Raw genomic sequence first — 27,128 nt, forward strand, 5'->3', positions numbered from 1 at the left:
TCCGACGAGGAGCGCATGAACTCAGAACTATGATGAAGTTGACTCGAAAACGATGGCTTACATCACTAATTGCATGCTTGTATTGAAGAAATTACCAGTTGAATCACAAGTACACACTGAAAATTTAAGTACCTCTGGTCCCCTACCGCGATGGGATATATTATATAGAATCATGCAAGATAGTTGTAGAATGTGAATACTCGATCGATCAACAGAATGCAGCTACTCAACTGGTGGTTCATATCTTGCCATTATCCAGCACGATTTATCGTTCGTTATAGAAAACCTCATGGTCCTTTTTTTTTTTCAATTTAGATTAATTTTGAGCCAGGAGATAGATAAATATACACATCTCATCACACGGTGGAGAAAAGGTGAAAACTGCAATTACAATAACAATATGACAAATGGAAATTTAAATTACCGAAGAATGAATACAGATGAACTCGAAGAAGGGTCATGTGATTCTACTTTATTGAGACAGAAGAATCCATCTGGAAACGGGGATAGTAATACAAAATACATGTTACATGATGTACAATTACTCGATGCGTGTTGGTGTTGGTTTGCACGTCCATCCAACCAGTTCAGGAGCTCAAAGAAACCAATAGAGAAACAAATTTTCCCTATATGGTACATGCTAATGCTATACACGAAAACTTGTAATATATATGCTTCTTCGTTTTCATACGGACCGACAATTGAAGTCAGGAATCAATACTATCACTGTTGTATTGCCGGGCGATTTTGCTTCCCGCTCTTCTTCAGAGATATCTGCATCGACGTCCCACACGAAATTAGAAGTTACGACCATTAGAGGTTTGTGACAGGTGAATTTACTTGGATTAGTGCCATGGAAAGGATTCGGGACTAGTTACTAACACCCTAGCAACTAAATAATACTTATATAGCAACCGAAGCGCACAACAAGGTGAAGGCTCAGTTTGGATTACCAAGAGAAGATCCTCGTCAGTACCAAAGGATTTGCGGGCTTCTTCTAAGCATGTTGATGAGATCCTCTCATTTTTCCTACACATTTTATCAGAGTGTACACTTCTATAAGCTAAAAGAACTTGGAAACACAATCAAAAGTGTAGCACAGATGCATGTGTAAATTTCAAATCGAAGACTATTGACATAAAAAATCAAAACTCATTGAGGGGCATGCTTACTCACCAGGAATGGGTATGGATGGTATGGGTCTCATTCCCATTCCTAACATATCCTGCGTTTACTATCACACAATGAATAAGAAATGAGTGGCCCCACACTAAAATCATTTTTCCCGTGCCTAATCAACCAGGTATCATATCGTCAAGGAGGGGTGGTTTATCCTTTACCTGAACAACCATGTCTTTCCCCACTCTAAGTAAGGAAACATGTGATGGATGATAATGACCATCTGGTTTGACTTCTTCAGCACTATCAGCTATATGCAAGCATAATGCAGCCTTTCCGAGTAACATTTGCAGTCTTAATGTATATCGGATCTTCTTAACTATTCTTATGGTGCAGTACCACTCACTCAAGTTGCTAGACTTTAAACCCAATAGCAGGAATGTGATATGATCATGAACTTGGTGTAAATAATAAAATTAATTAACATAGGTTTATGTGATGTTGGATTGGAAATCATGATGAACTTAAGACTTAAAAAATCATGAAAGCCAGATTATCATAGGATGCCTCTCTAAGAGTTTTGACAAACTTAAACTTATCACATGATGGGTTTTCATAACTCATCACTCAAATCTTTCTAGTCAGTCTAACTTATTAGTCAAGGCGGGAAGTGTCTACTTTTGACATCTCTCTTATTTCATTGGAATTTGTTAGCATGTCATACTCATGATACTCCACAAATTTCAAGAAATTGTTGGAGCCGGGTAATCTCCAAATTGCTGTGTCTGTCATCATGCTTTATACCCAGCGGGAAAGTTAAACACGAATGTAGATGACCCAAAGGTATCAATAGAAGATAAGGTAACAGCTTTTCTTCTTCTTTCCCGACAAAGAAGGGAAGGAAAAAAAAAAAAACTTGAAATGAAGATAATACCTTGAACAGGCTGGATCTCTAATTTCAAACTCATCCGTGGTAGTGTCATACCCACATATGACAACATAGTGACCTACAAAAAACCAAAAACAATAGCAATAATCAGTAATCAATTCGGGACGTGCATAAACAGGCAAACTTGTCAAGGATGTGACTGGGAGCAGAAGCGAATAAACAGGACGAGCATAAAGATACTTCATTCCACCATAGAGCAAGCCTTTAAGTTTATTTAATACGATTCCATAAATTGTTAATCAGAAGAACTGGGGAAATCATGTTAAAGAAATATCTTATGAGGAATTAACTCATAGGTAACCACCGTTCTCACTTTTGGAAATGGAATGACATTAACATGAATTACAGGCCTATGTTATCACGGTTCTGAACAGAAGAGGTCAGCCAACCTGTCTTGCTAACCAATAAATAAAATGTGCAGAAAGATGCTTACAATCTCCAGGATAATATAGGTGCTAAAGTAAATTTTGACTAGGAGTTAAGCTAAAACAAGCATAAGCTTGTCCTTTTATGTGTATCTATGTCCTTTTTTATTTCTTTTGCTGAACTAATACATATACAGCATAGATATCTCCCCCCAGAAAGCACAATCTGTCATACTCAATACTGAGTGGCAGAAAACTTTTAGTTAACTAAAAGTAACAGTTCTGCACAACCAAAGTAACAGTCCTACCTGTGTAACCAGAGTTGCTTCCACAAAAGTCTGAGACAAAAACATCGTCCAGACGAGACCTACTGTGACACAATTTTGACAGAAATATTTACCATTAGCCCAGTATTTACAATTGAACATGTATGTCATATATTACTGCAAGCAGTAAAGGACTGTTCTCAATCAAGGGGGAAGAAAGAAAGAAGGGTAAGCGAGAAATTTGAACCTCAACTTATACTGATCAACCAAAACAATGGCAATGTATTTCCTGGACAAAATTGAGAAACAAATTTCTTCTCGACTGATTGATCTGCGCTGTAAACAAAAGAAGGAAGGTTTATTGCCTTGTCCAAAGAAAATTATACGTAAAAAGGATGTCTGGCTCTTAATTTGGGAAGAGAGAACCAAGAACTGAAATTAGCAGCTAGCAATTATACCTGTATACTCATTCCACCTTCCAGTGCTTTTTGAAATAGATTATTGACCCGCTCCAGATCATTAGGTAATTGCTCCTGCAGAATAAATCTAATTAATTGAAATTTTTATGTGCATCCGGATGTGAAAAGACAAGCTCACAAGTACATGAACTAAGAAAAGTGAAACTACAATCTTTATATCCAAAACAAGATTTCTTTTCAAAATAAAATAAAATGACCAACTTCTCATATCTTTTACAGAGCCAGGAAATTGTGACAGACAATGTTCTTGATTATACGCAGTTTGGGTCCTCGCTGTCATATGATATATGCATCTATAATTGATAGACAATTAGGCTAAGATGTGCATCTGGATCTAGCAAACAACCAATATGGTCTAGTTCATACTAACCAGCATGAAAATACTCTCAGTTAACACTTATCCATGTTAATAGTATGAAATCACCTTGTAAAATTTCTCCCCAGAATAACTTGGGTTTGCTCCAACTGTCACTGTGTAGTAGCAAAAACTAATAGAGAACTTCTGTAATAAAAATGCTAGATCAACAGTCCAAATGCTGCAAACAAGATGTCAGCACTCAGTTACATCAGAAACTTTTCATGTAAGCTCTTATTGAATATGTCACTGATGAATCAAGTATAAGTCTAACTTCAAACCCACGATACTCCATAACTATTCCAACTTCACACAAACATACCCATAATGCTCCATAGGACCATAGCTATTCCAACTCCACAAAAATAATATTTGTTTGTATGAACAATACGAGAAGTAAATAAAGTCATATGTTGGTGGACAAATGAGTGAGAAAAAACGACTAGCGTTTCATGTTGCTCACTTCTGTAAATAAGACGTTTAGGGAAAAAATAAACCGATATAGTAATACAGGTTAAACTCTAGTGGCTTCAACACTAGATCGAGGACTTTTATTCGTCTGCGACTTTTCACCAATCGTCAAACTCAGAACCCTATACACATCAAACAATTGATAAAGAACAATACTCAAAGGAAAGTACATAACAGACCTTCTGTAATAAATAATCTAGATCAACGGTCCAAATGCTGCAAACGATATGTCAGCATTCAGTTATATTGCAAAATTTTCATATAAGTTTGCATTGCATATGTGACTGATGTATCAAGTATAACTCTAACTGAAACTTTTAGAACCAAAGAAGGTATCAAGCATTCATATGACACCCCATACCTATAGTACCCATTTCTGTAACATACGGCATGTCCTTCTGTAAATAAGACCTTCTAGGAAAGAATACATTAATATAGCAACAAAAATTAAAAGCTTCAACACTGAATCGAGGAAGGGATTTCATTCGTCTACACTTTCTATCTTCACCAATCTCAAAACCCATACTCCTATAAAAACGATAAATTTCTAAAGAACAATACTAAAAGAAAGTACATAACGGACTAACAAAAGAGGCAATGAAGCTCTAACTCTGTAAAGAAGGGAACACCTAGTTGTGCCACATAGCTGTGCCAATGTCTGAATATCGCAGTTGTCTATGCCAATGGTCCGAAAGACCATCAGAACGCAGGCAAGGCCGCAATCCCAAGAATCTTGCTGGTTTATGTGTGGGACCTATAAGCACCAAACACCTAAACAAATTAAAACTAACAAAACGATTTGATGTGTCCACTTGGAATCCATATAGTGTTATCAAAGTACAGACTGAAAAATGTTGTAATCTCAATGTAGACAATCAATAAGAAAGGTAGTGACAGAGTCTCAATGCACTCACTTCAACAAAGTGCGAGCAGGGCAACGGCTGTTCACATGGGTAGGGTTCTACCATGCATGAAAGTTCTCCATCTGATACATCTTTATCTTCTGTCTTAACAATCTTGTTGAATAAAAAATACGAAGGCCACATGTGTGACCCAATTCAATAAGGGTTTTCACTGCCACTGCCACGCTAAATCTCAGATATTTAGATAATCAAAGTGGTTATTTCACTTGGTTATCCCTGTAAAATCTTTAAAGGGTATATATCTCTGCAACCTGTTGCATTTTGAACATAGGCATATATCAGGTTTACAAACTAAACAACAAAGAGGAACGAGAGATTGATTTCTCCAACCACGAAAAAAAATGATGTAATCAGACAATGTGCATTTGCCCCTTGCCAGGGCATGATGCACGAACGACTATTAGAGATTTAGTTAGGCTATTTAGGGCTGCTTCTGTGGGAAGCACTTGTGCTCATAAGCGCTTTTTCTATAAGTATTTTTATCAGAACACACATGGAAACTTTTATTAAAGTCCAAGTGCTTCTTAAGTTTTTCGGTAAAACGTATTCAGAAAGCGCCTTTTGCCCTTCCAGAAGCAGTCCCAAACAATCCCTTAATTCTACGGAAACTGAGACAGAATCAAGCCGAGTTTGGACAGTCTCATCCATGAATCAAACCGAGCCGTCAGCATTACCGGAAATTTTAGCCGCGACGCCGTTTGCATTCAATTATTCAATTCAAATGGAAAACCAGGGTTTCCGACTTGGAATGAAGCTAATGGATGCCCACAAGAACGTAGCTTTAAGCATTCTGACGAATCGGATGCCAAAACCATAAAATATAACCAATCAATTTCCATAAATTTGATAAAACTTCCATTTTCCGCAATCAAAATGGCTCAATTATTCGACAAATAGCGCAACATTTACATCTAAATCAATCAATTGAACCATAATAAAAATAAAAAATATAAAAAAAAAGAAAGAGGACCACCAATAATTGAGCTGAATAATTCATCGAAAACAGGACAATAAAGCTCAATACTTTGCAATCCGAGCTATCAAAACCAACGCAACGGTCGGAGGCAAAGAAACCCAGCTACAAATTTTAGATCAAAATCCAATTATTTCATAAAACAAATCGAAAAGCGAATGATGAACAAAAAAAAGACATAACCTTTGAGGGAAAAGACGACAGAAGAGGAAAGGATGGCAGAGTTCCAAGGAATCCGTGTCTGCTGGCTATGTCCTTGTTCGACTGGATCCTGCCTGGAAAAACATTCAGATTCTGAATTCCATGTCTTCCGTTTTTCAGCTCTTAAATATTTTTGTGCTTTGATTTGTTTGCTCAAATTGACAGAAATTTACGGTTGTCGGACTCGCCACACAAAATATTTCTTGTTTTGGGGATGAGAAATGTTGGGTTTAATCGCAAATTGGCAAATGGGTTGCAGGTGAGAGAGAGAGAGAAGGGGGGGAGAGGAGGAAGGAAGTTAGGACAATAATTGCCTGAGCAATTATTACTTTAGTAAACAGTAATTTTCCGACGGTATCTCCACTCCTTGCATGAATTGTTAGGACAATTGGTATCAAAAAATAAGTTTTTTTTTATATTTTTTTATATTAATAAAAAGATAATATTATGTTTAATTTTAGATAAGATTTTTAATCAATTTCATCACTCTACGTGTCATTATCTGAAATGATAAAGTTGATGCAGCTTTTGCTCATTACCTGTAAGCATTCACACAACGTAACAACTTCAATAATTGACAAATTCCAACCTGCATCATTAGCCATTTTTTGCAGATAAAAGTATTTGGAAGGTTTGAGAGAAAGATTGCTTGAAAGTATTTAGAAATATTGAAATGTGGTATTATGCGGAAGAGGGTGGTGGGGTATCTATATTTATAGAAATTTTTTTATTTTTATTTTTTGCATTTTTTGAATTTGTTTATGTTTTTTGAATTTTTTTAACCTAATTAATATGGACAATTAGATTACATTTTTTTTTTTTTTTAGTCCAACAGCCCATATTGTGCCACATGGTCCCAACACCAATAAGGGATTTTTCTTCTTCAGATGTTTCCTTTTATTTATATTTATTTAGGCATAAAAATATGGACTGTATGATAGATAGCCTGTCACATCCCGGTCCAGGCGGGACCACTTCCTAGGCCCGACTCCACCGTAGCACGATATTGTTCGCTTTGGGCCCCAACCATGCCCTCACGGTTTTATTTTTGGGAACTCACACAAGAACTTCCCGATGGGTCACCCATCTTGGGAATGCTCTCGTACGCTACTCACTTAACTTCGGAGTTCTGATGGAACCCGAAGCTAGTGAGCTCCCAAAATGCCTCGTGCTAGGTAGTGATGGGAATATACATATAAGGATCACTCCCCTGAGCGATGTAGGATGTCACAATCCACCCCCCTTAGGGGCCCGACGTCCTCGTCGGCAGACCACGGCCAGGGTTAGGCTCTGATACCAATCTAACACGCCCCGACCCCAATATTCCCCGAATACCAGGATAGGCACGTGCTGGCCGACACCCAAGGGTGACGAAAGCCATTTATTGAGTGTAAATACTGAAAACAAAGGATAAATAAGGCTTATAAATATAAAAGAATAATGAATATGCAAATACGGACCGTGTTCTAGATTAGAGGTGTGCTATGAACACGGTCCGTATTTACATATTCATTATTCTTTTATATTTATAAGCCTTATTTATCCTTTGTTTTCAGTATTTACACTTAATAAATGACTTTCGTCACCCTCGAGTATCAGCCAGCACGTGCCTATCCTGTTATTCGGGGAATATCGGGGTCAGGGCATGTCATAGCCGTTACAAATCTAATGAACCACATTGTGCTATATCTACTAACCATTGGGTTTGATTCAAAAATTTTAAACAATTAGAAATCCAACGGCGCAAAAAATTAGTCATTGGAAATCCAACAGACAAGAAATGTCCACGTCGCCCATGTTCATATGGGCTTAGAGTGCTTGCAATGCAGGCCCACCAAATGATTTTGGTCGGCTAACACACCTGACTCACTCGTGAAATGCACATGCCTAACACAAGAAAAAAAATTAATAACTTGACTGACGTTAGCCTTATGGCACATCGACTCAAGTGTACACACATGAAGGGATTACTTGATTGCTTGGTGAGGAATCCTTGGCCCCACAAGCTATCTGAATTTTTAGATGTGTGGAAAGGGTTTTTTGGGTTTTGGGATTGAATTCCTCGATTCGCTTGACAATTAGGTAGGCTGGAGTTGTTCTTAAAAGGCTAAAAGTGTTCATACACTGGTATGATTGGCATTTTCTACATGGTTTAATTGTTAACTTGTAATATCGCATGATAGTATTTCAATAATACTACACAACAGTTACTCGCCATGAATTCTTGTGAGAAATAATTGTGTTATTTAGAGCATGGTCAAACCATTTTGTTGTTTTTAGTTTTTAATTTTTTTGTGCTTTAGATATAGAGAAAGTGTACGGAGGAATGAATGGATGAAGAAAGCCGGTGGGAGAGAGATAGTTTTTATTTTTTTTATTTTTTTTTGTAGAAAATCTCGACGGTACGAGTGAAATTTATTAATATTAAAAAAAGAAGTTACACTTAGTTAGGAGGGACATAAACCTTACTCCTCATAAAACAAGAAAAACAAAATATAAGAAAAGAGTGAGGGGCATGCACCTTACTCCTCTTGAAAAAGAGGAGACATAGACTTTACCTCTCTTAAAAAAGAAAATACATGAAAAAAATATTGGGTGGACATAGGACCAAACTCCCTATAAAACCTAAAAGGTAAGCACCTGTAGGACAAGCTACAAAGCGAAAAGGAAAATCCAAAAGAATTAGATAAAAAAGAAAATCACATATCAAGAAGGGGAGTCAAACCTATACGCCGGCATGCTCAAGAAATCTAAGTGTAGAAAAGGAAGAATGTCTATAGGAGGAGTAGCATGCCAAACAAGTGAAGACGAGAGAAGCCTTAAATTGGCTAATTTGTTAGCAATTGCATTCCCTTCTCGAAACATATGAGAGCAATGGAATACCATATTCTTCAAACGGAAGATACAATTCTTCCAATGTGTTAGGAGCGACCAAGGAGGAGAAAAAGAACCAAAAGCAAAACAAGATATCACGCTAGAGGAGTCACTTTCAAGTAATAAATTTTGCCAACCTTGCGGGTGAGCCAATTCCACAGCAAGAAAGACAGCATGAAGCTCTGCATAACAAGAGGTGCGATGCCCCAAGCTCAGGAAAAAACCACCAAGAAAATAACTGCAGAATCTCGGAAAACCTCCTCACATGCCGCTGGACCCAAGTTACCTTTTTAGTTTTCATTTTTCATTTTTTTCCAAATAAAGTATTTACTTTTTAGTTTACATTTGGCGCACCTTTCTTTATACATTTTTTTCTACATCTTTCCAACTTTCTTTCTTCAATCTTAACTCTTCTATATCTCTCAGTTCTCTTATTTATTTTTCTATCCAACACAAAATCAACTAAAATTAAAAACAAAATATTTATCAACGGACTGGACTTATTGTTGCCTAATATAATACATAGTTACATAGGATTTGTGGGTAAGTAGATACTATTTGCAACCAGAGAATTCAATTTGTTTGAATGGGATAGGCCAACCAACACTAACTTCCCCAGCCTACAAAGCCTGCCACAAGTTGTAGAGGCTGTAGCTGAACACAGTTGGTTTCAAATTTAGAGTCTTGAATTTTATGGCCTTAAAAAAGAAAGAGTCTTTTGGATTTAAAAAAAAAAAAAAAGTTTTTTCCTGGCATTTTCAAACTACTGGGTTTCAGCTTTATAGTCATAAGTTTGTGTAATTATATTTAGATTTGTTTGTTAAATTTTTTTTTTTGTGACACTGAGGACAATAGGTTTAAAATCGATGCTCAACGTTGAACCGAAAAGGAGGGAAAATGGGATGCATGCCGAAAGAAAATGATGCTTTTGCGTTTGCAAAAAGCAGCTTGTACCGCCATCAGATGTTGAGAACCATACAGTGATATAAAGTGATTATACAAAAAAGTCAAAGATTTTAGCTTCTTGTTTCTGCTTTCGCAGTCACTGTCCCTAACGGCTATTAACAATCCAAAAGACATGTTTTTATTTTATTTATTTAATGCTTTATTTTGCGGTTGAGATTGGAGAGGGATATGCAGAAGTGTTCATAAACACTTGGTGGGGCTTTTGTCTTGAGGCCCTCTTCAACCTTTTATGTTGGAAGTTGGGAGTTGGAATTCATCAAATACTTGGGAAAATCAAGCACATCAAGCCCCTTTTAATCCTTCTTGTATAATGGTATCGATAAAGTGTCAATGTTATTATTAGTAACTAACAATGGATTTGGCAAGGTTGGGCAATTACGCACCCATATTTTGGAAAATCTCTCTATTGTATCAAATTTTGCCCACCCAACAACTAGGCAAGGCAACGGGGTGGAGATGTTTTAGCCTATTATTGTTCATTGACGTCTGTTACTGTTCACTGAGTGGATAAATGGGCTGGGTGCTGGCACAAAGTCTTTAGGGATGGAATTGCTCTTACAAATTCCCTTTCCTGCCCAAAATCAGCAACCATTTTTAGCTTTCCTCCTCCATTCACACAATTTCACCCAAATTTATTCCCCTTACTCAACTTCTTTCCTTACTTTCCTTAATTTCTCCGCAGCTACCATTGCTAATGCCAATCCACCAATAAGAAGCTTAGGCACTACACCAAGTTTTTATACCTCGTCCATCCAAATAAAACTTCATGTATTCACCACTATCGATAACATGCCAATAACAAAAATACACTAATATATTATTAATAATATACTAATTATAAAATGCTTCAACATGTTACCAATACATTATCGAGAATATCATACAAACTAAAAATGAAACATTAACATGGGGCGACTTTGTTCAAACACAAAGGTGAATTTGTAGGTAAAAGTAAAATAATGTCTCATAAAACCGTGGGATTTTCACTTTTTACTAAAATTCAAGCAAAACGTCCAAAAAGAAGATTCGAAGGTGAATACTATTATGGACTTTAGCCATTCTACGAGGTGCTTTTCTTGTAGCTCATGGACCATGTCCTTCTCCACGACCTGCTGACCTACCACCTTAAACGGCTACTTATCCAATCTCAAACCCCATTCAAATTTCAATCATATTAAATTACCAAACTACCCTCACCTAATTACTCAATTTTAGTGGGCATAAATGGCATTTAAATTTGCATTTTGGGTAGTCCAATTGATAACCATTTTCTGAGGGATTCATAGGCTAAATCAAGATGCAACTTGTTGATTTGATGAGGGTGGAAGAAGAGTTGCAAATTCATGCATTCAAGAGCATCAACATTTCAAGCTTTGACCTAACTTACCTCTTCCATTTAAGTTCATGTATTTATGCTCATGATTTTTCAATTTTCCATTTCTTTGATGAAGAGAAAAACAATGTAAAGTGTCAATGGATTTTAGTCCCAATAAGTTACTTAATGTGAGTAGCATGTAGATTGGTCAATTCGATCTATCTCGGTAGATTTGTAATGTGTTAGAGAATTGTAAGACCTTTCAATTAGAAATTGATGTGAATCTTCGGTAAGGGTCATGTGCCGAACTTGCAGGACTATTTGATTAGAAGTTGGCATGTCGTCACGAGTAAAGTCGAATTAACTAACAAATAAGGTGTTTGTGTGTGTTTGAGAGGAAGGGCGGGACCACAAGAGAACACTCCACCATAAAAAACAATGTACCTTCTCAATGGAATTTTCTGCAATGTGGGATGAGTTATGTGACATAGTTACAACAATACCTCAATGAATTTGTCTCACATTGAAAAATTTACATTTGACCTCAATGAATTTCTACAAATTAGGAATTATCCAGGGTTAACCTAAAAGCAATGTATGTTCTCAATAAAAGCAATGGATTTCTACATGCGGTCATAGTCGATACTTACAAATCGACTGTCTATTAATTATAGTTGGTTGACTAAATGATTATTGTCTTAATCGAATTTTTACAGAGATGATCTTTACAGACTAAACTTACATTATTAATGGATCCAATCACAAGCATAAAATTTCATATATTAACCACAAAACATTTCAAAGAGAAATTCCTCTTCATTGTTGAGTAGCCAAGCATTGTTAGTCACTACCTGGCTAGATTTGTCCTCCATTCTTAAAATGATAGAAAGAAATGTGACCATATAGAAGTTTGAGGGCAAAATTGTAATTACAAGTTGAAAACTCCGTACTCCTCCATCTACATGGTCCTGTAATTTATTAATTTTTTGAACTTATTCTCTACACAGAGAGAGAGAGAGAGAGAGAGAGAGAGAGAGAGGGATAGGAAATGAAAAGAAAAGAGACGTTGGCTTGTCATGTGACAATTGGCGGTTACCCGCAAGAGTCATGACTCCACCTTCTCTCTTCAAACTCAAAAATCAAATTTTATGAAAGAGAGAAGTTGAGAAGAATATAATCAATCCTCTTCTACCACGAGTGAGTGCTTCACTGTTTGCAACTTTGCCTACCAAACCATGCCGAACTTCACCATTTTCTGAATCAGTCCTCAATTAATTTCAAAACCCACCTCCCACATCCTCTGAAAACTTCAAATGCACCAAGCTTTGCAGTCCAAATCCATGGCAGAACAAAGCGCCTGAGTTAAATGCTGGCCGATTTACCTTGCTTTCCTTGTGCAGCAGCAGCTCAAGCGTTTTCAGAAGTTCAAAAGATGGAGTCTTTAACGAGAAAAAGGGAGAATTTGCAGAAGAAAAGAACTGGATCCGTCAAGTCTTCAGCTGACAATGGCGGTGGAGGAAGCGAGTCTCTCACCGATTCGAGCGGCGGTGACTCGAGAGAGACTAGCAGTACGAGCCGATCGAGCTCCGAGACTTCCGGTGAGGAACTGAAGAGAAAAGGGCCGTCTTCGCCGCCGCTGCTGGGCTGGCCGATCAGGAAAGCTGAGCTGTGTAAAAACTCGGCTGCTGATTTGGAGGAAGCTGAACGAAAATCCCCTGTTGATGAATGTAAATACAAGGATTTGGCTTCCAAAGTTGCAGGTCAGATTTTGAATTACTCCCATCTTTTGCTTCATTTGGTTGCTGAAAAGTCGTATAAGTTAAAAAATAAAAAAATAAAAAAAATAAAAAAGATGCTCAGAATTCAAAATTTTGAAACTTTACTGTGTTTTCAGCTCACTTTTAGCTGAGCTGCTTCAGAAAACCAAAAGGGGGTTTTGAAAATCCTAAATTTTTCCAGAAAACATTGCAAAAATTTTAAATTTATTTTAAAAAATAGGAATTCTGCTTATTTATTTCCCTTTTTGTAATCCTTTTGTTACGTTGGAAATTCAAACAGAAATGGATATGATGAGAGAGAGATTTTCAAAGTTGTTGCTTGGAGAAGACATGTCAGGTTGTGGCAAAGGCGTTTGCACAGCGATGGCAATTTCGAATGCCATTACCAATCTCTGTGGTATGTTCATCCTCCCAGCTTCTTTTAAATTTGTGATTAATCGAATCGATTTATAGTACCATATAGTTCAATCATTCCATATTGCATTTTTCGTTTTTAATTAATCAAATTTTATACAACGTGAAGCTACCATTTTTGGGCAACTATGGAGACTGGAACCCTTGCCTGCTGAAAGGAAATCAATGTGGAAAAGAGAGATGGAGTGGCTCATTTGCGTTAGCGATCACATAGTCGAATTGATACCCTCTTGGCAAACATTTCCTGATGGGAAAAAGCTTGAGGTAATCCTTGATGTAGTGTTAAGTCTGTTCAGTGATCATATTTTGCTTTCTCTATCCTTCTTTTCGGAAGATGGAAAAATGAAAAATGATATTTTGAAGCTTAGATTTCACAACACTAGCTCACCCGACCTAAACGTAATTCTTCGCTTGCTTTTTCTTTCAAATGCCATAGCCTTACTTTTTAGGGTCCCCTGCTATGATGGTTATGCAGATTATATGTTTATAACTCTTTATGACATGGTAAATAAATGTGCAAAATCTCGAATGGAGAACCCGTGGCAAGCATGAGCAATCGTCTAATGTTTGTTGTTTCTTATTGCTGGTGCATTCTGTAGGTCATGACTTGCAGGCCCCGGTCAGATCTGTTTATGAATCTTCCAGCGCTGCGTAAGCTAGACAATATGCTTCTTGTGAGTCCGAACCTTGATTGTTTCATAATGTACAGTTTTCATTTTTACAAGTCATTATGAGTTTAGGAGTGTTCCTTGTTTCTCTATCCAGGAAATATTAGATAGCTTCACCAATACGGAGTTCTGGTATGTTGATCAAGGAGTTATAGCCCCGGAAGCAGATGGCTCAGCCTCTTTTCGCAAAACAGTCCAGCGGCAAGAGGAGAAGTGGTGGCTACCTGTACCTCGCGTGGCAGCTGATGGTCTAAGTGAAAATTCAAGAAAGCAGTTGCATCACACGCGGGAATGCACAAATCAAATACTAAAAGCTGCAATGGCTATCAACAGCATTACTCTTACAGAAATGGAAGTTCCAGAGTCATACATGGAAACTCTTCCCAAGGTTCGCAAACTGAACATTGCATGATACTTTTATGCGAAGCTGAGTGACGCTGTTATATTAATTTCTTTCGTCAAATCTTTTAAAATTTATTTCTCAATCATGCTTTTTCTAAACATCTATAGAAGTTACATTATTATGGTTAATAAATCTAGACTGTAGTTTTATAATCTGATGTTGAAGTTTTTATGATGTGTAATCAACAGAATGGAAAGGCCTGTCTTGGGGACATAATTTACCGATATATTACATCAGACAAATTCTCCCCAGAGATTTTGCTCGACTGCCTTGACCTGTCCAGCGAACATGTTGCTCTAGAGATTGCAAACCGTGTTGAAGCATCAATATTTGTCTGGCGTAGAAGAACTCACTCAAAGCCCCCACCTTATCCAAACCGCTCCTCCGCAAAGTCATCTTGGGAGATGGTCAAGGACCTAGTAATCGATGTGGAAAAGCGAGAATTACTGGCAGAAAGAGCTGAAAGCCTCCTGCTTTCTTTGAAGCAGCGGTTTCCTTGTCTTACTCAAACTATCTTGGACACGAGCAAGATTCAGTGCAATAAGGTTAATTTTGCTTCCTTTGAAAAAAATTCCTCCGATTCTGTTTATTTCCTTGTATTTTTGTCATAACAATAACACTCCTTGGATTCAAAATTTCAGGATGTTGGAAAGTCCATTCTTGAAAGCTATTCAAGAGTTTTGGAGAGCCTGGCATTTAACATTGTGGCTCGTATTGATGATTTACTATATGTGGACGACTTGGCAAAACAGACAGATAAACTGTCATCAGTAACCGCGGTCAGTGTAATTTCTCGCAAGAAGGTCCCGGTTTCATATCCAGTGCCTCCCTCAAGCACTCCTCGCAAAAGAGCTTCTGCCATAGGCAACTTATCACCTGCACCTTTAATTAGCCCTGCAAGGGGAGAAAGGACTCCCTTTCTCCACACCAATACCAACAAGGACAAGCCTCCCCGCCACGGCTTTGGAGTGAGGAGAGTCTTGACAAATTACCTTGGTGGTGAAACAAAAGCAAGAATCTGCAGCGACACAATGGAAGGGTCGGTTTCGATACCAAACTTACACGGCACAGAGACTTCGGATCATCTTATGGACTCCTCGTCCCACCAAAATGGGAGAAAATCATACTAAGCAGATCGCTGAGGTTTGGCGTATTAAATCATGGTCTTCTCTTGAAGTGGTTGAGGCAAGAAGTGGAAAGAAAAGATAGAATAGACAGAAAATCTCTTGCCGGAACCAAGTATTGATCATGCCTTATAAGAGTTGGGGGAGTTTAATGTATTTGTTAAAGTTCCTGGTTATTTAGATGTTGGTTTGGATTTGAAATGTAGCTAAAAGGATAAAAAATAGAGACACATTAGATTGGTTGTTTAAACTTCTGCAGATAGAATATAGACATGAGATTGCTTGTTCAAATTTTCAAATTAATGACCTCTTTTTACCCTCTCTCTCTCTCACACACGCGCGCACACACACACGCAAACAAGAACGGCTAAAAGACTCCAAGGTAAAGTTTTTTTGAACTTAGGACTTCCAAATATAGTGACATATATAAATAGTTGATATGCAGATCGACTTTCAAATAAACAACTAAACAACTAAATAACTAATGAAGATCTCACCTGTGGTTATACTTTATATTTAAAAACAATGAAAAAGTTAAAATAAATTTGAAAAGGTGAAGAGAACTTGAATTAAAAATAAATTTGGGTACCCACCACCTAATAAATTTTAATGCACAACAAAAACAATTAAAGAGTAAAACACTTTCTTGTAAATATTGTAAAACAACCAACCTACCAACAAGGTCGTTGTAGTATAGTGGTAAGTATTCCCGCCTGTCACGCGGGTGACCCGGGTTCGATCCCCGGCAACGGCGATATTTTGTTTTATTAAACTCATCACGATCGTGACACGTGTAGCTCCTCAACGGCCGTCTTTTTATTTTCCTTTCCTTTTCCTCGTTTTTCCTCGAAAGAGAACGAAAGAACAAATCCATCAACCCAAGTCTGCAACTTTACCAGCTAGTCAGCTCAGCCACCACTGCTCCGATTCCTTACGAAAATGCCCGGCGGCACCGCCATCCACCTGACGGCCCTCGACGGCATCGTCAACGTCAACTCCCTCTTCACCTTGGCCGTCTTCGTCGGCCTCACCTGGAACCCCTCCGACCCGGAAAACACCCTCATCGAGAACGACGACCCAGCGGCCTGCCGCCCCGGTTCCTCCGTCGCCGAGGATCTCGTCTCCTTCCACGTCTACTCCTTCAGCTCCTTCCTCTTCTCCAGCCTCGTCGCCCTCGGCCTCAAGCAGGCCATCCGGATCACCCGCAGCCCGTCCTACCACCGGCCCGCCGAGATTCTCGTCCGGGTCAACAGCACCCTCCTCCGGATCGGGATGCTCGTCTCGGGTGTCGGTTCGGCGGCCGGTTGCGTGTTCCTGATGCTGGCTCTCGTTAACGTGGTGCAGATCAAGCTCGGGACTTTGGCCTGCGGCAGCTTCAACACTCTCGCCGCCGTCGTCCCGCTCGTCATCCTCGTCCCCGTCGCGCTGCTCATCTATGTTTGCACCGTTTTGTACGCTTTTACGCGCTAAATTATTGTATATTAGTTGTAATTTGATGAATTTTAATGCCTGATTTGGATTAATCCTGAGATTTAAGTTCTTAAATTCGATTAAAACATATAAAGCATGGTTTATTTATTTATTTATTTTTTTTATCGTGATTTGTTTGATTTTGTTCACATTAGTGGTGGCACAAGTGGGCAATCAAATTGATTAGTGCTCCGCAGTTAGGGTGTGATGGGAATTTGGGGATGAGTGGTAGTACAAGTGGCTGTAGGAAGTGCTAATATTCTAGTGAATTTGTTCATGTTAGCAATTATTGCATTTGCTCTGTTTTGGATTACTGATGCTATTTCTATCATGATTCCATGAGTGTGGAGTGGCCCACCAAGCACCTCCGCACGGGATGTCATTTTGGCGGTATCTTGAGCTAATCACTTGTGTTTAACTGCGATATTAGCTTGGAATACCGTCGCAGTAGGATCTCATGTGTAGGGATGGGTATGTCCGTTTTCGTTCTCAGCAGGGTGGGGAGGCTGTCATCATAGAGGAGTATTAGTTGCTTGATGATCTCTGGTAAGTGCTAAGTTGGTGACTATGGTTGGGTAGTTCAATAGTTTAACCGTGGTTTAGCGGTTTTTCTTCAGTGCAGTGCTGCACTTGGTGCAAATGCGGTTTCAGTTTTTCACATCGTTCCACCTCTGCATTGCTTTGCTCTTTAGAAGTGGTAGCTTGGATCTCTGGACTGGTTAACCACTGACCGAACATAGCGCGCAATGAAGCACCAAGGGAAAACCGATGACTTACAGGGTATCGGTCTATTGATTATAGGTCTAAATGGTCTAGAGGAACAGATTGAGGTAGGAATAGGATGATGCCGTGGATGTCTGTGAGATTGGTCGATGCTGTGTTATCTGTTGCTCAAGAGATGCCCTTGTGTGCCTCTTTTCTGAAAGGACGAAAGTAGTGGAACGGTGGGAAGCACATTAGTTAGAGGTGATGACTTTCAGTGGCCTAAAGTCGCCAGGCAATCGAAATCCATTTCTGAAGGAGTAGATGCTGCAATAAACAAAGCATGCCTCCTTCCAAGTGCTGCCTCCACCATGCCTTGGGGGTTTCATCTTTCGGTAACTAATCAAGTATCTTTTGAGCTGCTTATTGCTGTATAAAAGCAGCACGTCGAGAAGTGTTTTCTGCACAGCATTGAAGAAATGGAAGCTCCAATGACTTGTAGCGTTTCTTGCAATTCTCGGCACAAGTCAGTTTAAAACTTTGAAGGGGCATATGGGGCTGGTAAATGTCGTAAATCCAGCCCTGTTAATGAGGCTTGGAAGCTGGTTACCTGTGCATCAGCAGCACAGGACCGAAATGCTGCAGTTTCCGCTAATTGCTGCAGCCAAGTAAAAAGGATAGGCCACATCCTGTTCATATTTTCATCTTATACATGCCCTGAAGACGTTGAAGCCGCTGACGGTGCCTGGTACAAGGACTGTGAAGGAGTACAGGGTTTAGGTTTCAGGTTCAACTTCCATGAATGGGGCGAGTCCAAATTCCCATTCCCAAATATCGTTATGTCAAAAAAAACACATTCTGTTGCGCTAGCCCCGAAGGTAGAGTTCCTAAGTACCGGCTGATTGAACCTTACAAATTCGTACTGATTAGTTAGCAAATTAACACTGCGCAAACTAGTGTCTTGAATTTATTAAGCATCATTGAGAGATCCAAGCTAATATACTATTGCGAGTTATTTATGCACTTAATATCCTGTGTTCGATTCCTCCGCTAACGTTTGTAAGATTAGAAAAAGTATGGAAACAATATCTAGAAACCTGCTGTATTCCAATACTAGGTCCACTGAATTCTGTCGATTAATAAGAAGTCTAAGAAAGCGTCGGTACGCCAACCACTTTCAATTCCACTCAATCAACTGAGTAGGACATTGCCTCGTATTTTCTCCATAAAATTCAAATAATATGATCAAAATTAGAGCCAAGACTTTGAGTCTCTGTCCCAACCTATTGACTTCTTGGAACTTAACCTTTTGGAGGACTCGATCATTCTTTTAAAAAACTCTTAAAACCAGGTAATCAAGTATTAATTAAACTAATTAATTGATAATTAACTATTAATTATTCTTATCGTGGTCTTCCGAGAACTTATATGTATATATATATGTGCAAATAATGCATTAACAGAATCGTAGAAAATAGACATGGAAGGAGGTGCGATATTGAGGAAGTTCTGGTGCTTGGTGGTGGCTTTGTTTGTAATTTCAGGCAAGAATTGGGGATTAATTGAAGGGGTTGATGGGGCTGCCGGCGGTGAATGTGGGGAGATGGACCCGGACGTTCTGGTGTACAAGCTAGCATCGTGTGCGGCGTCTGCACAGGACAAGAACGTGGCGGTTCCTAACAAGTGCTGTGCTGTGGTTAGCAAGGTACGCGCAAACTGCCTTTGCTCCATCTTACTTTCGAAAGAAGCCAAGAGCCTTGGAATCAGGCCTGATGTTGCAGCCACCATTCCTAAACGTTGCAAAGTTGCCAGACGTACTAGGGGCTACAAGTGCGGAGGTACATACATCTGTCTTTTTAGCGAAACGTTCTCTTGTCAAAGTTATATTGTTGGGTTATGTATTCATCAACATGATTATTAACGATTTAGATTCACAATTTTGCAATAGAAGAGACGGACGTTAATTCAAATTGCCTAAATCTTGATTTGCTAGCTCGTAAGAGACTTTTCATTTTCGTGATTTGCAGCTTTTGTCGTGCCAGCATGAAGGCATACAGAAGATCATTAGTGATGCTGCCAGCTATGGTTCTCAAGTAAACTTGATTAGTAGAACTCTTAGTGATACTATAATTCAGCTTAATTACAAGTTTGCTGGCTATAAACTTGAAGAAACTTACTATTCACTAATATAATGTTGTCATCCTTGCTTTATATACTTGAAAATAAGAATTCTTACATTCCAGCCGATCATAGTTTGATACATGTAAATTTCTTTTTGTGTTTTCGACAAGTTATTTTACTGCACGTCATATGTTTGGCAAAAATATTGTAGGGATTCCTACTTTTAGAAATAATAGGGAAGGAGCCAAGCAAATTTGCATTTAGAATATCACAGAAAAAGTTGCTATGTCTTCATCGTATATGGATTTGATCACTAGAATTAATTAGATAAGGATTGAAATTCAAAAAAGCACAAGGGGCTAGTTAATTAGTACATGGAAAGTTCTTACAAAACAAAGTACATCAAAGATGAGATTCATAAGCTCATATCCGTAAATAGTTAAACTTGGCCTGCTTGACTAACTGGGATAAAAAGAACCCAACAAGCCAAGTTTCTGGATTAGTACTGGCTGCTCTGCTAGCTATATCTGCCATGCTATATACGTACTATGTATAACACCATCTTTATTTGTTTTATCTTACATAGAAGATATTAGTGTTTTACCTGCAGCATAACAAGCATTTTTCTGCGTCAGATGAATATCTAAGAACAATTCTTCAAATAGTTATATTGCTTTTATCACTTTGAATAGCATCATTCGTACTTATTAAAGGAAGCGATAAATGGTGAACTTTTAATGTGACATGACACCGTCTCATAGTTTTGATATTTGGTATTTTATGAACACCTAGCATAGAATAATGAATAAATAAATACACGTATTATAACGTGAGCATACCAATAACACTATTTGATGGTTATAATTAAGACATGTTAATGTGGCAAATAAGACATAAGTTTCATTAACCATTTAGGGGTAGGAAAAGTAGTGTAACCTGCTAATAGGTGGCCGGAGCAAACAGTTAGTAATAAAGTGAACCTGCAGAAATGAGACATCAAACGTACATATTAATTAAGAAAAATTAATGAAATATACTTTAAAATTTTGAGTTTTAATGATAAGGATAAAATAAAGAATAAAGTGAATAGTACCATGATTGACTTTTTAATGTAAAATGTGATTTTTCGTTAAAGTGAATAGTCCGGTAGATTTTTCGTTAAAATTCTCGATTAATTATGCAGAATAAACACTAATAATCTTCATTAAGTACTAAGCCCACAAATATATCATACCCTGCCACCAGTTTCCTCTCGAAGCACTGTTTGCATTATTCCCATTTGCATCGTCCTCACCGCCATCTTTCTTAGACTAAAATTGGATTACAACAATATGATTAGTGTTTATTTCATAAAAATCGAATAAACAACCTAAACACGACCCCAATTTTTGTACTTACAGTATGCTGCTGATGGGATTCAGGTGTCCCAGTTCTTGGACTATAATTTTCTTGGCCGCCATAGTAGATTGATGAACTGAGATTGCATGGATCCGCAGCTTCGTTTTGATACATATTGGAAGCTTTGCTGGTTTTGTTTTCACCCTTATTATCCAAAAAACTTGGACTTCCGTACTTACCAGCTTGATCTCCAAAGTCCTGCCTTCTCTCCTTCCCAACTCCCTGAATCAAAATTTAAACCCACAGGTTAACACACAAAAAAATGTAATTTGTTGACGGATGTATATGTCTCGCATCGAAAACCTGACCGAGAACTTGTTTGATAATCATTTTAGTTCAAAAAAAAAAATAAAGCAAAAATCTAAGTCAACTTTTGAAAACACAAGAAATAGTTTCAGTTTTGAAAACAATCACTGAACAAGTTTTCAACTTTCAAGAAAAAATAGAAAATAGAAAATGAAATGATTATCAAATGATAAACCTAAATAAGTGATAAGCATTTATATACCGTTGAGGGGACGGGTGGGAAAATGGAGCCAAAGAATCCGGAAGGGGATGATGAAGAAGATGACGACGAGTCCTTGGGACCAAAGAGATGATCCAGACTCCTTGATGATGACGAAGAAGAAGAGCAGCCATGGCTTGCACCGCTTCCCACTTTCTTCTTGTTTTCCATAGTAGTTAATTAGTGAACTGAAGCTAAAGCTGGTATGTTACAAAAGCTGCTTTCAGCCTTGTCAACTAACGAACAGATTATAACTACTGCTTTTTGATAGTTGTTGATAGTTATCTCTTAATGGTCAAAGACTCGGAAGCAGAAATTGGATAAGGTTTGCAGAATCAGAATTCAGAAACCAACAACTTAAAGAGATAAAATTGGAGGGAGGGCAGATAGGAAGCAGGAAGGAGCACGTGAAGTTTTGCAGATGTGGAGAGTGTGAAGGTGTCACTGGCTATTTATAAACCCAAAAAGAGAGAGAAAAAATAAACTAGAGTTAGCTCTGAGGTTGGACTGGTTCGATTTATTTTTTCGTATCCATAATACTCTTTTACCGAGTTTTATTATTGTATTCTTAGTATAACACGTGTATACAATTATTTACTTTATATCATAGCTACATAATACATTAATTAAGTGGTTGAGTGTATTATAATGTATAAATTAATTAATAACACCACATGTCGGTGTAACGATTTCAAATGATTTGCATGCATAGATGATAAACCCATCATTTTGTCTCTGGTTCCCATGTGCCTTTCATTAAGTTCATTGTCTAGGTGACAGATGGGTGCATCAGTTCGTTCCCAAGTGGACATCCTGCCAACTCTAAGCCCGTACTGCCACGTGCCCCATCCTACATCAGTCTTTGACCTGTATAAATTTTGTTCCATTAATGTGCTTTGCTTTGCTTTGCATGAGTGGTAGTCTCAGATATTGTTCTGAGAGAGAGGGAGAGTCTCGTGGTTTCATAGGTGAGGAGAGGATAAACGGATAAGGTGTTTTCTTTTGGTTCAACTGGGGCTTTGATAGGAGGATATGCCCGTACATAAACTAGTTTGACTCCTTAAAAGTCTAGAACAAGGCCATATTGCATGTGTGCCTGTCTACCTTGAAATCTTTCAAGGAATCGGTATCGAATGCAATAAGATATATAGAACTTTTGAACCATTATTTTTCTTTATTAATATTAGATATAACTGAAATGTGTTAATAAAGAACATTAAACTCTTTATGTGCAAGAGAACAATGTATTTTGCTCGCGAGAGAGGATTAACTGAAGTATTTTTTAGCCTAATAGGATGATAAACACGGCTTAGGAGTAAGATTTATATCTTTTCTGATTAAGTGCAGCTTTTTTTTTTTTTTTTTTTTTTTTTTCCAATTGAAAAAAATATCACAATCGTTGAAATTCCTTAAAAAACATGTAAATAGAAATAACTTATACATTTAGGATGGGTTTGTTTGACCTGCATCACCGCCTATGGTCTCTGTCAAAACCCAAATCCCCAATAGACGGGATCTTTGTGACCCCATTGGTGGGTGAGGAAGGAAAGTGATCCTCATCTGATCCCTTCCACTAAATCCACCTAATCAATCAATTCGGGTCCTTGAAATTTGATCCAACGACTACAAACAAAAGGCCCCTTTAAAAATTATAATATCTTTAACCATTGATCAAATTTCAAGGGTTCGAATTAGGTGATTATGTGGATATGGTGGAAGGGATCTAAAGAGGATCCCTTTCCAGTGAGGAACATAACAAGGAGGAGGGTGAGGAGGCTTATGAGCCACCCAGTGCGCTTGAAGGAATATGGGAGGCCAAGAACGCCAATGCTTATGGCGATGAAGACGTTGGTGAAGGTCTTGGATTGGTACGACAACTTTTTAGGGCCGCCGATCAAAGGCATGTTCTCCGCCACAGTAGCCTGAGACGTTGGACGACGAGGTTGCCTCCTTGTTGCCACCTGTGTTTTGATCTTTGTTTTGATTTTGAATTGATTTTTTATTTGATATGGAATTGGCTTTTGATTTGATATGCAATTGTGGAATTGGGAGTTAGCTTTTGATTTGGTATGCAATTGTGGAATTGGAGAAAATTTTTCATTGTGATCGAAATACGAGTGGTACATCACGTATTTTTATATAAGTGGTGGGAAATTTATTTTTTAAGTTATTAACTTTTAAGAAACATATCCAACAATTTGTATGGTGACATATGATGTACCATTTCGTATTTCCGTCATATTGAAAAATCTCTCGTAGAATTGGTTTTTGCGAGAGAGGAAGTTTTGAGAAAAAAGAAAAAGAGAGAATTAATAATAAAATATTAATAGATATGGATTAAATAAAATTAGGCTTTTTTTTATTAGCATCCCACGTAATGTTGAATGCATCCCACATTAAAATTTAATATTAAGTAGCTTATGTAGCTTACTAAGCAATGACAATTTCAACCTTATGAGGTTTAAAGAAAAAAAGAAATTTCTAAATACACCATAATTACTTTTAACGTATTATTTATCTTCTTCAATTATCAAAAACCTTCTCACCCTCCACTCCATTGTTGAATAAAATTCTAACTATTGAAACTATAAACACGTTGATTGAGAAAAAAAATACAATATCAATATTTTGGAAGCTTCACATGAGGTAAAATTTCATATTTGTCATTGTTTTAACTATTCAACGACATCGGTAATTATTTAAGCTTGCTTTTGCTTTCCATACTACCCAATTTCATAGGAGGCCAACCCAACAATGTCTTTTCCGTTCTTATTCGTCTTCTGGGGTTTACTTTTGCTCTGTTAGGTTCCTCCTAGGTACCATTATTTAGCAGAAATCATTTTTTTTTAGCAAAAGGCTTAAGAGACAGAGATAAGGAGATTGGCTGTGATGACCCAATGAAATTCAAGCTCAATAAACTGAATTGTAGACTTCTCTTTTTAGAGAATGTTAGGCTTTTAAACCTAAGTCAATTTAATTTATTAAAATTGAAAATGGGTATTATAAGATTTGAAGAATGTGGGGTGTATAGAAAATGTGGGGTGTATGTGGAAAATATTAGGTGTATGAGAATGTGAGGTGTAAGGGTATTATGAGGAAGTATGTGTAGTGTATTAAAATAATTTTTAATTGAAAAAGCAAATATGAGATGTATTAAGTATGTGGGGTTTAATCAATGATACGTGAGGTGTTAATAGAATAAGTCATAATATTAATATCAGAATTTGTTAATGATGCTTCTTCTTAGTCCGACATTACATCTAATCTAAATGCAGTTCAGCTTAGTCTCTTATAAAAACTAGACCACTTTCTTCAAAACATATATATGTCATTATTTAAAGTTATTGATTGAAAGATAATGTTCTAATTAGGTGTGCTAAAGGTGACTAATTTGTCTTTTTAAAACATAATTCTAGGATATCGAAAGAATATAGGACCGAAAGAATCTCATGATCAGCATGGCTGCTAACAAAAGATATTCCACGTGGTCAAATGGTGTGGCGTTGCTTAGAAAAATATCAAACCCATGGATTCCTCAGGCTTCTCATATGTGCTTACAACATATGCTAATTCGTTTAGTTAATGATTTGGATAAAGGTGGCATCAAGTTATAGTGCTGACTAATCCCTTCCTTTCTGTACTACCAACTGGAAACTTTATTTGGATGATTGTAATCAACCAATGAAGGGATTACAAGTAATGATGTTTAGACGCGTAAGCACTGTTAGGATACTATATTTAAATCACATTATCTTGAAGATACGGTAGTTAAAGAATTTCAATCTTTGAAGTTTGATATCATCATGCCTTTAGGTTCCTTTTGGATAGCTTAGGATAAGCACTGCATCTTCCATTACATGCATCAGTATATTTGCCTGGAAAAGTTGATCACATTTTTCTAAAATCCAGAAAAGTTTTTCCATTTGTGGATGTATATGATGTTGGATAACTCCATTTCCTGTCATATCGATGCACTGCATCCTTATCTGAAGAAGAAAATGCAGATTTTCCCTCTCCTAACCGATCCATTGCACATGGCATCTTGCTAATTTAGAACGTGTCGGCAGTAGTGGCTTGTCCACTGGATGGATCCTAGTTTTGATCAAGATTCTAAAAATCGTTAGGTGCTAGTCAGGCGGTGGGTTGGCGCCGAGTTTCTAGGCGGCTAGATGGGGTTTAGACGGATTTAGGTAAATTTCTTGTATATCTTGTACATTAGTGCATATTGATACTTACAAAAAATTATACTTGTATGAAATCCATAAATAAGATTTAGTCTCTCTAACAAAACTAACATTACCCGTATAGAACATATTTACTAGCGGAGAGGGTAACTATTTTTATTTTATTTTATTATAATTATAAGTTGGTAGTGGGTAATAAATTGGAGACTGAAGATGGGTAATTAATAGTGGAAAGTAGTGGACACCGTCAAAGAGAAGGGATGGGTTATTGATGCCTTGGAAATTGCAAAGGCCTTTATCTTTTCCGTTTCCTCTTCCTTGCCTTCGATTGCTCTGCCCATCTTCTTCTTCTTTTGTAAAATTTCCCTGCTCCACCAATCTTCCTTTTCCTTTGTAAAATTACCCAAAACCTCAAGCGCATCAAAGAAATCTTCTAAAACGTTGCATGCTCGGTCGAAGAAATCCCAACTGTCGAGGTCAATTTCTTGTTTATCCTTACAGTTGCAGATTTGTTATTCTAATTCTACATGGCTCTCTCTCTCTCTTCAATATTATGTGAACGCCTCCTCTTTTAGGCGATGCTGTGAAACAACAATATGTATATATTTTTTTAACATAACCGCCTAGTCCGCCGCTGAGGCCGCCGAGGTCGCCTAGCCCGCTTTGTCGGCCACCTAATATCCTTGCCGATTTGTTGAATGCTTTTGGAATAATCGCGGCGGCAGCCCAACGCCCAGTGCCTAGGCGGCAGCCTAGCCCGCTTTTTAGAACAGTGGTTTTGATATTAGTGGGTTTAGGTTGGACATTTGACAGTTCCAGTTCAACCCAATTCTTGTATTAGAAAGGTTGACTTGGGCCAGAGTTGATGTCCAACCAATATTTCAAGGACAAAGAAAAATGAGTTATTCATTTGAGGTCAATGTTACATGTTTAACATAGATTTTAATTAGTTAGCATTTTGTCTACTTGGAGTTCCAGAATGGTTAAATGTGACTCGCTATTTTGGAGTAATCAACTAATTCTACTAAACTACGGGGGAGGGGTAATCAAACTTGGGTATATATTGGTGATCACATTATTCCCATCCTCATGAGAATATTTAATT

General features: G+C 37.7%; 5 protein-coding genes and 1 non-coding gene across 10 annotated transcripts; 4 read left to right on the plus strand and 2 right to left on the minus strand.

Annotated features, from left to right (window-relative positions):
* Positions 1-446: 446 nt before the first annotated feature.
* LOC137720661 (guanylyl cyclase 1-like) lies at positions 447-6,421 on the minus strand. Of its 5 annotated transcripts, none has more exons than XR_011066574.1 (11): positions 6,084-6,421; positions 4,919-5,178; positions 4,634-4,758; positions 3,603-3,714; positions 3,158-3,232; positions 2,947-3,035; positions 2,742-2,800; positions 2,054-2,126; positions 1,177-1,234; positions 954-1,029; positions 718-774 (listed from the first exon to the last, which is right to left on the minus strand). XR_011066574.1 is itself a non-coding variant. In XM_068459752.1 (10 exons), the coding sequence occupies exons 2-10, from the start codon at positions 5,048-5,050 to the stop codon at positions 724-726; spliced, it is 792 nt and encodes a 263-aa protein (XP_068315853.1). In that variant the 5' UTR covers positions 5,051-5,178; positions 6,084-6,417; the 3' UTR covers positions 447-723. The 5 variants fall into 5 exon arrangements, 3 of the variants coding, with proteins under 3 accessions (XP_068315853.1, XP_068315852.1, XP_068315854.1); XR_011066573.1 differs by having other exon boundaries at positions 2,742-2,803; positions 6,084-6,419; XM_068459752.1 differs by lacking the exon at positions 1,177-1,234 and having other exon boundaries at positions 447-774; positions 6,084-6,417.
* A 5,877-nt stretch (positions 6,422-12,298) lies between these two features.
* Positions 12,299-15,893, plus strand: LOC137720560 (rop guanine nucleotide exchange factor 7-like). The gene is made up of 7 exons (XM_068459642.1): positions 12,299-13,016; positions 13,315-13,431; positions 13,558-13,712; positions 14,048-14,122; positions 14,214-14,504; positions 14,708-15,064; positions 15,161-15,893. The coding sequence occupies exons 1-7, from the start codon at positions 12,623-12,625 to the stop codon at positions 15,647-15,649; spliced, it is 1,878 nt and encodes a 625-aa protein (XP_068315743.1). The 5' UTR covers positions 12,299-12,622; the 3' UTR covers positions 15,650-15,893.
* Positions 15,894-16,325: 432 nt separating this feature from the next.
* Positions 16,326-16,397, plus strand: TRNAD-GUC (transfer RNA aspartic acid (anticodon GUC)). The gene has a single exon. It is a non-coding gene; the product is annotated as a tRNA-Asp (tRNA).
* A 184-nt stretch (positions 16,398-16,581) lies between these two features.
* Positions 16,582-17,229, plus strand: LOC137720561 (uncharacterized). The gene has a single exon (XM_068459643.1). It carries the CDS (start codon positions 16,583-16,585, stop codon positions 17,111-17,113), a length of 531 nt encoding a protein of 176 aa, XP_068315744.1. The 5' UTR covers position 16,582; the 3' UTR covers positions 17,114-17,229.
* Positions 17,230-19,258: 2,029 nt separating this feature from the next.
* LOC137720563 (uncharacterized) lies at positions 19,259-20,156 on the plus strand. Its single transcript, XM_068459645.1, has 2 exons — positions 19,259-19,653; positions 19,843-20,156. The coding sequence occupies exons 1-2, from the start codon at positions 19,296-19,298 to the stop codon at positions 19,860-19,862; spliced, it is 378 nt and encodes a 125-aa protein (XP_068315746.1). The 5' UTR covers positions 19,259-19,295; the 3' UTR covers positions 19,863-20,156.
* A 114-nt stretch (positions 20,157-20,270) lies between these two features.
* LOC137720562 (uncharacterized) lies at positions 20,271-22,321 on the minus strand. Its single transcript, XM_068459644.1, has 5 exons — positions 21,843-22,321; positions 21,335-21,556; positions 21,171-21,246; positions 20,873-20,916; positions 20,271-20,540 (listed from the first exon to the last, which is right to left on the minus strand). Exons 1-4 carry the CDS (start codon positions 22,008-22,010, stop codon positions 20,900-20,902), a joined length of 483 nt encoding a protein of 160 aa, XP_068315745.1. The 5' UTR covers positions 22,011-22,321; the 3' UTR covers positions 20,271-20,540; positions 20,873-20,899.
* Positions 22,322-27,128: the final 4,807 nt, after the last annotated feature.

Source organism: Pyrus communis, chromosome 16, assembly GCF_963583255.1.
Source record: "Pyrus communis chromosome 16, drPyrComm1.1, whole genome shotgun sequence".
In the NCBI taxonomy this organism is placed as follows: domain Eukaryota; kingdom Viridiplantae; phylum Streptophyta; class Magnoliopsida; order Rosales; family Rosaceae; genus Pyrus; species Pyrus communis.

Excerpts from the sequence above, each read along its gene's own strand:
- LOC137720563 (XM_068459645.1), top strand. The coding sequence starts at position 19,296 with ATGGAAGGAGGTGCGATATTGAGGAAGTTCTGGTGCTTGGTGGTGGCT. Across the intron at positions 19,654-19,842 it reads TAGGGGCTACAAGTGCGGAG|CTTTTGTCGTGCCAGCATGA; the intron begins GTACATACATCT and ends CGTGATTTGCAG.
- LOC137720560 (XM_068459642.1), top strand. The coding sequence starts at position 12,623 with ATGCTGGCCGATTTACCTTGCTTTCCTTGTGCAGCAGCAGCTCAAGCG. Across the intron at positions 13,432-13,557 it reads TGCCATTACCAATCTCTGTG|CTACCATTTTTGGGCAACTA; the intron begins GTATGTTCATCC and ends TACAACGTGAAG. Across the intron at positions 13,713-14,047 it reads CTGATGGGAAAAAGCTTGAG|GTCATGACTTGCAGGCCCCG; the intron begins GTAATCCTTGAT and ends TGCATTCTGTAG.
- LOC137720562 (XM_068459644.1), bottom strand. The coding sequence starts at position 22,010 with ATGGAAAACAAGAAGAAAGTGGGAAGCGGTGCAAGCCATGGCTGCTCT. Across the intron at positions 21,557-21,842 it reads TCCCACCCGTCCCCTCAACG|GGAGTTGGGAAGGAGAGAAG; the intron begins GTATATAAATGC and ends ATTTTGATTCAG. Across the intron at positions 21,247-21,334 it reads AATCCCATCAGCAGCATACT|TCTAAGAAAGATGGCGGTGA; the intron begins GTAAGTACAAAA and ends ATCCAATTTTAG.
- LOC137720561 (XM_068459643.1), top strand. The coding sequence starts at position 16,583 with ATGCCCGGCGGCACCGCCATCCACCTGACGGCCCTCGACGGCATCGTC.
- LOC137720661 (XM_068459751.1), bottom strand. The coding sequence starts at position 5,050 with ATGTGGCCTTCGTATTTTTTATTCAACAAGATTGTTAAGACAGAAGAT. Across the intron at positions 2,804-2,946 it reads GTTGATCAGTATAAGTTGAG|TAGGTCTCGTCTGGACGATG; the intron begins GTTCAAATTTCT and ends ATTGTGTCACAG. Across the intron at positions 2,127-2,741 it reads AAGCAACTCTGGTTACACAG|GTCACTATGTTGTCATATGT; the intron begins GTAGGACTGTTA and ends GGTTTTTTGTAG.